The sequence below is a fragment of the Bidens hawaiensis genome, unplaced genomic scaffold (genome assembly GCF_021521415.1).
Source record: "Bidens hawaiensis isolate Kalapana, Puna unplaced genomic scaffold, B.hawaiensis_p1.1 tig00023651_1, whole genome shotgun sequence".
Lineage (NCBI taxonomy): Eukaryota > Viridiplantae > Streptophyta > Magnoliopsida > Asterales > Asteraceae > Bidens > Bidens hawaiensis.
Genome location: NW_027493715.1, coordinates 265,890 through 275,818, shown reverse-complemented (window position 1 = coordinate 275,818; position 9,929 = coordinate 265,890). Strand labels below are relative to the sequence as shown.

The window sequence follows — 9,929 nt, the reverse complement described above, 5'->3', positions numbered from 1 at the left end:
TTGATCCAAGTGATGAGTTAAAAGAGTTTATAATGAATTTTTACGGTTGAAATCTTGTAAAATGAGTTTCTATGTGAAAGACGGGTGAAAACCCGAGATGAAACCGACTCTTGCATGATCAAGAGATGTATACAAGTTATACAAGGGATCTTGGTCCAAGAAATGAGTAAAAAGAGTCGAGAACGGATTTTTACGGTTAAAACCTTTGTTTTTATATCAAAACCGACACTAGGAAAGAAATGGTTTGATTGTTGGTGTAACTTGCTTGGTATAGTGTTATTGTGCTTGTAAGTGTTGTATCTAGTGACTAGCAAAGGCTAGAAACCAAGATCTTTGCGATCTAACGCTAGAAAACACAAGATAGTTCGGTTTTCGTGTGATTTAGTGAATTTGGACAGATTGTAGAGTGCTTAGATTCGGGTCATGAAATTTCACAGAGATGATCTATACATGAAAATATGAGATCTGTGAATTTTTGGTAATTTTTGGATAAAAGATGAATATTTGGTGAATTTAATGCTCGGTTTTTGGCCAAAAATGGTGAAAAATAGCTAAACTTGATGAAATATTCTGGAAAATTTAGGATAAGGTTTTTATAACATATAAAAGTCACACACAAAATTTGAGCTCAGTTGGAGAAGCCTAAGGGGGCTTTTCGGTAAAACGAGTTCTAGGGCTTTCTAGCTCGGTTTTTGTGAAAATGGCTTGAAAACTGAGTTTTGGGTTCTGGAAAAATTCCAGGGAGTTTTGAGGATGGCAGGGATCATCCCGGAAAAATTTGGGATTTTTCTAAAGTCTTTTGGTATTTTTGACATATTTAGTGTTTTAATAATGTTTAAAAAAAGATAAATAAATGTAAATATAAAAAAATAAATCTGGAAAATTTTTATAAAATTTATTACTGTCAAAATAAGTTTTGTGCAAAATTTCAAGACCCGAGACTAAACGGGTAATTATTTGTGCTAAAAAGGACATAAAAACAAATTTTTAAAGCTTAAAACGTGTAAACCGGCAAAACTCGCATAAGCGAGCTGACTGGTATATAAAAACCTAAAAATAGACCATTTTCATAATACTAAGTAAATTAAATAAAAGAAAATCATCCGAAAATAATTCGGATGATTTGGGTAATTTCACCCGATTTTACTGTTTCCGGCACCTAAATGACGGAAACGGGCCCCGCGGCCAAACGGGGTGACCAAACCGAGCTCTAATTTCATCACTTTAACTAAATTAACAGTCAAACACCATTTTTGGGTCGGGTGTGACCAAACCCATTTTTTTTTAAACTAAAAACGGATAACCGTGCTAGGCACGCAAATCAAGGAAATCATAAAAATGATAATTTTGACCGTCAGACTCTAAGCAATGTCACAATCTGAGTCCTTAGAAGTGTCACGGGGTTAACATTGTCCCCGAATCGAGTACAGTACTGGGCTAACAATGTCCCCAGATGTACCGATTGATACGTATTTAATTTATGGGAATTATATAGTAACGACTAGATATTATATTACAGATCCAGGCTTATAGCAGTTCATTGTATCACATCCCGACTCACAGAAAGGTGAGTTTTCACGAGCCCCTTTTACTGAACTGTTTTAAATATTTTCCCGGGGCGGAAAACATGTCTTTGTTAAAATATTTAAGTACATACCGATCGTATGGAAACACTTGTATATTTATATATATATGGTTTGATGCATAGAATATATAAATTGTTTATCGTGTGGAATTGTTCTGGGGGTAACATAGTTCCCAGGGGTTATTATTGTTCTGGGGTAACGTAGTTCCCAGAGGTTATTAATGTTCTGGGGTAACGTAGTTCCCAGAGGTTATTATTGTTCTGGGGTAACATAGTTCCCAGGGGTTATTATTGTTCTGGGGTAACGTAGTTCCCAGAGGTTATTAATGTTCTGGGGTAACGTAGTTCCCAGAGGTTATTATTGTTCTGGGGTAACATAGTTCCCAGAAGATTAGTAGAAATGCTCTGGGGTAACATAGTTCCCAGCATAATTACATTGCTAATAAATGGTTAATAAAATGAACTGTCAGTGTTTATTTAATTTAGTGAAACTCACCAACTATTCGTAGTTGACCCGTTTTCTTTACATGTTTTCTAGGTATGCCCAAGTTGGAATGATTGATATGTGCTTAATGATCTGTGCTACTTGTTGGAAGCTTGCTGATCTATATTTTGTAATGAATATATTAATGTCTTATCGGTAAAACATGTGTGTAACACCTAGACAGTAACGAAACTCGCAACAATGTAATATGATATAAATTAATGTAGTGGTATTTTCTTTATAAGCAATGCTGTTGATATCAGATGTGTCTGTTGCATCCCGTGTACGTTTCCGCTGCGGTTACGGGATGTTACAGTAGTCATCTCCCCCAACGAGCTCATCTCAAACCTTTTCTTCATTACTTCCTCAAACTTAGAACATAGAGTGGTGCAGGTAGAGCTAAAAATGATGTCATCCACATAAATCTGAACCAAGATCAGATCCTTTCCAACAGTCTTTATAAACAATGTCTGACCAATGATTCCACGCTTATACCCATGCTCCAAAAGATGAGTCATCAACGTCGCATCCCATGCTCAAGGAGCTTGATGAAGGCCATAGAGAGCCTTGTCCAACCTGTAGACATGCGAAGGATGCTTAGGATCCACAAAACCCGGAGGCTGATCCACATAAATCTCCTCCTTCACTTCACCATATAGGAATGTTGTCTTGACATCCATTTGATAGACTGTGAATCCCATGTACGATGCATATGCCAAGAATATCCGAATGGCCTCAAGACGAGCCACTGGAGCATACACCTTAGTATAGTCCAAACCCTCAACCTGACGAAAAACACTAACCACAAGCCTTGCTTTGTTTCTAACAATGACACCAGTATAGTCCAAACCCTCAACCTGACGAAAAAAACCTACGAAGTAAAAAATATCCCAGCCGCCATCCAAAAGAAAAGCAAGGAGCCGCTTGACATTATTATTATTATTATTATTATTATTATTATTATTATTATTATTATTATTATATTATTATTATTATTATTGTTATTATTATTATTATTATTATTATTATTATTATTATTATTATTCTCTAGGAGCAGAAGAGCCGCCATTGGTTGAAGTTGAAGACTGCACGTGGGATTCATAAGTCATACAGCCGCACATATTTTTGGGTGGGTTCCAAGGCAGTAGAGAATTGGGAGTTCGGGTTCACACCGACTCGTTCGAACACGGTTCACTTGTTTTTAATTATATTAATTTTTATTATGATCTTGGTTGTTGAACTTATTTATTTTGTTTTGTCTTTGAGCATGATTATTGGCCAGAAAATTTTTAGTTGCCTAGGCTTTGAATGAATATTTGTTGAACTTTGGTTTACTTGTCGGTATTGGGTTATTGGTGTTGGACTAATATTATTGTAATAGACTTTTTGATGCTTTTAAGATGAATATGCATGCTTAATATTAATTTACTTTTATTCAATTGTTCCATATGTGTCTTTGTGAAAGTCTTTCATGTGTAGACGCATATTAGGTTACCTACTGTGTCTTCGTAACTAGTTTATGGTTTATAGTCGACATAATCCATAGGAACTATTGTTTGAGGGTTTAGAGATTTTAAGTGTTCTACCTATCTTGAGACTGAGAGGTAATAGATAGTTGGGGTTGTCTTATTGATTAGGCAGTTTGGGCATAGATTACACGAGAGTGGATTTCCCCCTTATTGTCTGTGATTTTTGTAATTCTTTTAGGTGACACCTAAAGAATGATCAGGGATCCACTAGCATATCTAGGGCGTCGTATCTTTAGATCCCGGTTCCATCACAATTTCCATAGCCGATAAGCATCCAAGATTCACAAATAAGATTTCAAGCCTAGGTAACGCCTTTCTCATTAGTGGTTTTCATCTAAGTCTTAGAATTTTAAGTTTAATTTAGTTAAATTTTATTTAGCTTTTAGAATCTAAGTTCGTTAATTCAATAAGTGTCTCTAGGGTTCGATATTCCCGGACTTCCCATAGCTATTCTACACCCAATAGGTTCACTTGCCTGTTGCTAGTGGTTTGGTTTAGGGTATTCTAGGTTTTTATTACTCGTTGTGCTAGGTTATTAATTGCAATATTTTTATATACCACTTTTAGGCACATCAAGTTTTTGGCGCCGTTGTCGGGGACACTTGGTAATTGGCGAATTAGATTCTATTTGCTTTTTCTTTGTTTTTAGTTTTAGTTTAAATAATTATATTTTATTTTATTTTATTGCTTAATTGCTCTTAATTGCTATTTGTGCTTCATGTGCTTTAGGGATAAGTTTGGGTCCTCACTATTTTATCTGTTTTTCTGCGTATGCGACGTTCTCATTCACTAGGACCACCAGAGTTCACTGTTTCTGACAAACCCGAGAGAGATTTTCGTGAGCGCCGTAGGGAGCTTCGGGAGATTACACGTGCTCTACGCGAAAGCAAGGTACACGTTTCAGATTACACTTTAGATATGGGTGACGTTATTCCCCCTAGGCGTACGGTTCACTCGAGAGCGAATGAGGGAGTTATGGGGAGACGGTCTGCTATCACACGTCCAGCGATGCATGATGCTAATAACTGGCATATTCCGCCCAACGTCATGAATTCTATTACTAATTCGTCCCCATTTCACGGATTTGAAGACGAGGACGCACCGGGCCATCTAAACAAATTCACTCGCATCTGCGACACTTTTCATATCGCCAACGCCACTCGTGCTTCTATTTACCTTCATCTTTTTCCATTTTCTCTTGAGGGTCGAGCTTCATCATGGTTGGAAAACCTTCCCCCTGGGTCCATCACTACCTGGGACAAACTTCAAGATAGATTTCTAAAGAAGTATTTTCCGCCATCTAAAGCCTCGCAACTTCGTGATCAGATCTACTCCTTCCGCATGGACCCTGACGAGTCATACCCTTTGGCTTGGGAAAGGTTCCATAATCTGCTTAGTAGATGCCCCCAGCATGGTCTGTCCAAATGGGCCGTAGTCGAGAAATTCTGTAACGGGCTGACTTTTGAGATGCAGCAAAGATTCAACTCGTCAGCTGGAAGGGACATGTTAGAGAAGCTGGATATAGATGAGTGTGAGTTGATGTTTGAGAGCTTCGCCTTAGCCGAGCAGCAGGGATTGTCCGCCCGAGGTACTTCCAAAACCACCACTTCTTCCGCTCGAGGCGTCCATCAAGTCTCGAATGATACTAGCATCACGGCTGCCTTAGAGGCAATTCAGAGGGAAATTAAGGACTTGAAGAAGGTTGTTAATTGGTGCGAGATCTGTCGAGGAGGGCACGACACAGTTGATTGTCCGGTCGATCAGCAGGAGCAGGTGGACTACTAGGGAAATCAGAATAGAGGACAGAATGCCTACGGGAACCCCGGATGGAGGAATAGCTCAAACTATGGTTGGAGGTCGGAAGGTAATGCTCAGGGCTTTCAGCCGAGGCAGGAGCAGAGTCAGGTTAGAGATACAGAGGTGGCAGGGAGTTTGAGTGTGGGGAAGAGCAATGGTATGGATCCGGATCTTAAGGAGTTTCTAACTAAGCAATCTACCATGCTTGCCCAACTTATTGACAGAGATAATAACACACAGAATAGACTGGCTGAGCACGACACCTTACTGAAGAACCAACATTCGTCAATCTTGGAGATGTCTCGAAAGATAGATGAGATGATGAAACATATGCTACCTAATAAGCAGGTCGGAGTGTTTCAGGGAAGCACCGAGCTTAACCCGAAGGCACAGTTGAAGGCGGTGACCACCCGCAGTAGTAGAGGAGGCGATAGAGAGCAACCGCCGGCAGATGATGAGGAGCCGGTGGACTAGGAGATAGAGATGGAGGCTCCTGTGAGGACGCACGAGAGGCAAGCCCCAGCAAGTACCCGCGTCAAACGGTGAGTCTCCTATGGAGAAGGTCGTTAAGAAGAAGATTGAAGAAAAGAAGAGTCCCGAAGTCGATCTTAATCAAGTTCCGTATCCTGCTCGTCTTCTGCGGCAGAAGTATGTGGAGGAATATGGACATTTTTTAGACATGTTTAAACAGCTTAAAATCAATCTTCCATTTGTATAAGCACTCCAGTATATGCCCAAATATGCCAAATTCTTAAAAGTTCTTCTTTCGAACAAGAAGAAGCTGGAGGGGCTTTCGACGGTATGTCTAAATGAAGGATGCTCTGCGGTAGTCCAGAACAAGCTTCCGGAAAAATTAGTAGACCCGGGACACTTCACGATCCCGTGTTTGTTTGGCAGCTCAACTGAGAGCTACGCGTTGGCCGATTTAGGTGCTAGCATAAATCTGATGCCATATTGTCTTTATAAAAAGCTAGACCTTGGCGAGCCGGTCCCGACGCGCATGAGTTTATCCTTGGCCGACCGTTCGGTCAAATATCCTCGGGGAATCGTGGAAAACGTACTCGCTAAAGTCGATAAATTCGTTTTTCCTGTGGATTTTGTTATTCTTGACATTGAGGCTGACGATCAGGTCCCGCTCATTTTGGGACGACCCTTCCTGCGTACTGGCGCTTATTGACGTCTTCGATAGCAAAATTTCACTTCGTGTAGGGGAGGAGAACGTCACCTTTGATGTCGTCAAATCGATGAGGAACTCCAGTAGTCAAGATGATTCCGTTTACTTTCTTGACACGTTCATATCTCAGTTTGAGCGCTGTCTTGACTACATCTCTGGAGCAGATTTGCTCAATCAGGAGGACGAGGTTGATGTTCCCCTAGAGCATGACCTGAGCATTCTTGCTAGCTCACCTCCTGAATACCCCGAGGTGTTCACGGTTGTCGATAGCACCGAGGGACCGAAGGAGAGACCATCGATTGAGGCATCATCGTCCCTTAAGCTTAAAGAGCTACCTCCTCATTTGGAGTATGCTTTCTTGGACGGTGAGGCCGATTTGCCCATCATCATTTCTTCTGGGTTGACGGATGATGAGAATTCGAGGTTGGTTGATGTGCTCAAGGCACACAAACAGGCTATTGCGTGGAAACTCATGGACATTCAGGGCATCAGCCCGAACTTTTGCAGGCACAGGATACTCATGGAAGATAAGTACAAGCCTGTAATCCAATCTCAGAGGAGGCTCAACCCTAACATGTCGGAGGTGGTTAAGAAGGAGGTTATCAAACTCCTCGACTGTTGGTCTGATTTATCCCATCTCCGATTCTCCATGGGTTAGTCCCGTTCAGGTCATCCCTAAGAAGGGAGGGATGACAGTTGTCACTAACGAACGTAATGAGCTTATTCCGACTAGGACAGTCACAGGTTGGCGAGTGTGCATCGACTACAGGAGGCTTAACGACGCTACTAGGAAAGACCACTTTCCTCTTTCGTTCATTGATCAGATGTTGGAGCGTCTGTCGGGATGACAATTTTACTGTTTTCTTGATGGATTTTCAGGTTATTTCGAGATCCCGGTCGCACATGAGGATCAGGAAAAAACCACATTTACATGCCCATACGGAACCTTCGCGTACAAACGTATGCCTTTCGGGTTATGTAATGCTCCGGCTACATTCCAGCGTTTCATGGTAGCTATATTCCAGGAATTGATCGAGAGTTCCATGGAGGTCTTCATGGATGATTTTTCAGTATATGGGGAATCCTTTGATCTATGTCTTTCTAATCTTGAGAGGATGATGAAGCGGTGCATAGAGACGAAGTTGATGCTAAACTGGGAGAAGTGCCACTTCATGGTGACTGAAGGCATTGTGCGATAGAGCTAAGATCGACACCATCAATAGACTTCCTCCACCGACTAGTGTGAAATCCGTTCGTAGTTTTCTCGGGCATGTGGGTTTTTATCGTAGGTTCATCAAAGATTTTTCTAAGATCATCCGGCCCATGACTCGCCTTCTAGAGAAGGACATCACATTCGACTTTGATGCTGATTGTCTGAAGGCGTTTGAGTTTCTCAAGGGGCAGCTGGTTAACACCCCTATCTTAGTAGCACCCGACTGGAGCTTACCCTTCGAGCTCATGCGCGACGCTAGTGATTTTGCAGTCGGTGCTGTTCTAGGTCAACGGAAAGACAAGCACTTCCATCCTATCTATTACGCGAGTAAGACCCTCAATGATGCTCAGGAGAATTACACAACTACGGAGAAGGAGCTTCTAGCAGTGGTCTTCACGTTCGAAAAATTCCATTCTTATCTTGTGCTGTCCAAAACCATCGTTTATACTAATCATGCGGCATTGCGATACCTGTTCGCCAAGAAAGATGCCAAACCTCGTCTGATATGATGGATTCTCTTGCTTTCCGAGTTCGATATTGAGATTAGAGATAAAAAGGGAGCGGAGAATGTTGCTGCGGATCACTTATCACGTTTGGAGGATCCGAAGATAGAGGAGATTAAAGAGGACACCATCGGGGATAGGTTTCCCCACGAGTCGTTGATGATGGTGAGAGTGAGATCTGATAGAGAGCCAGTCTTATATGTTAGTGTTGAAGAGGAGGGTCTTCCATGGTTCTCTGACATTGCGAATTATCTGGCTGAAGGAGTGGTGGTTAAGGGCATGAGTTATCAGCAGAGGAGGAAGTTTTTCGCAGATGCCAACCACTACATATGGGATTCACAGTATTTGTTTCGTGTAGGCGTCGATAGAGTGTTGAAGAGGTATGTGAGTAGGGAAGAGGACCGTGAGATTCTTAGACATTGTCATGAGGGTTTGACTGGAGGCCACCATGGTCCGTCTTCCACCGCTATGAAAGTTCTAGATTCCGGCTTTTATTGGCCATCGATTTTTAAAGACTCAAACGTGTTTTTCAGACAATGTGATGCATGTCAGCACACTGGAAACATCTCATCCCGTAATGAGATGCCCCAAAACCCTATTCAGGTTTATGAGGTTTTCGATGTTTGGGGCATTGATTTCATAGGTCCGTTCCCTTCTTCTCGAGGGAACCGATATATTCTCGTGGCTATTGGTTACGTTTCCAAGTGGGTTGAGGCTCAAGCCTTTCCCACTAATGACGCCCGAGTTGTAGTGGGATTCTTGAAGAGGTTGTTCTGTCGGTTTGGTACTCCCAAGGCCTTGATCAATGATAGGGGCACACACTTTTGCAATTCCTAGATGGAGAAGATGTTGGCACGGTATGGAGTCACCCATCGGTTGTCCACCGCGTATCACCCACAGAAGAGCGGGCAAGTGGAGAATGCAAACCGAGGCGTTAAGCGAATTCTAGAGAAAACTGTCGGCAAGAACCGCAAGGACTAGTCCGATAAGTTGGACGACGCGCTTTGGGCTTTCCGCACAGCATTTAAAACGCCTATTGGGACCACACCCTTTAGGATGGTTTATGGGTAAGCGTGTCACCTGCCGGTTGAGTTAGAGAATAGGGCATTTTGGGCGTTGAGATCCGTTAATCTTGACCTAACCCAAGCAGCAAAAAACCGGTATCTCCAAATTCATGAGATAGAGGAGCTGAGAGATGATGCATACGCGAGGTCGTGGAGTTACAAAGAGTGTACGAAGGCGTTGCATGATAAGAAGTTGAAAAGGCTAAAAGTGTTCAAGTGTGGGGATCAGGTGTTGATTTATAATTCCCGTCTGAAGTTATTTCCAGGTAAGCTTAGATCGAGATGGGTAGGTCCCTATACGGTGAAGGCGGCATTCCTGCACGGTGCAGTTGAGTTAGTTGATCAGGAGGGAAGAGCATGGAAGGTGAACGGCCATAGGTTGAAGTATTATATTGGTGGGCCAGTTGATTCGGTTGAGGAGGACGTGTTTCGCCTCGACATCCCTAGGTTGATTGGTTGATAGGGATAGGACCTCGGGTGACTATTCGAGTGTAGAGTTTGTATATGTTTGTATTTATTTTCTTTTATTTTTGTATTTTGAGTCAGATTTAAGTTTTAGAGTCTGTTTGATCTCTAATTT

At 41.9% G+C, this 9,929-nt stretch overlaps 1 protein-coding gene across 1 annotated transcript; it reads left to right on the top strand.

The window, feature by feature from the left end:
- Positions 1-6,125: 6,125 nt before the first annotated feature.
- On the top strand, positions 6,126-6,572 carry LOC143567853 (uncharacterized). The gene has a single exon (XM_077054153.1). It carries the CDS (start codon positions 6,126-6,128, stop codon positions 6,570-6,572), a length of 447 nt encoding a protein of 148 aa, XP_076910268.1.
- Positions 6,573-9,929: the final 3,357 nt, after the last annotated feature.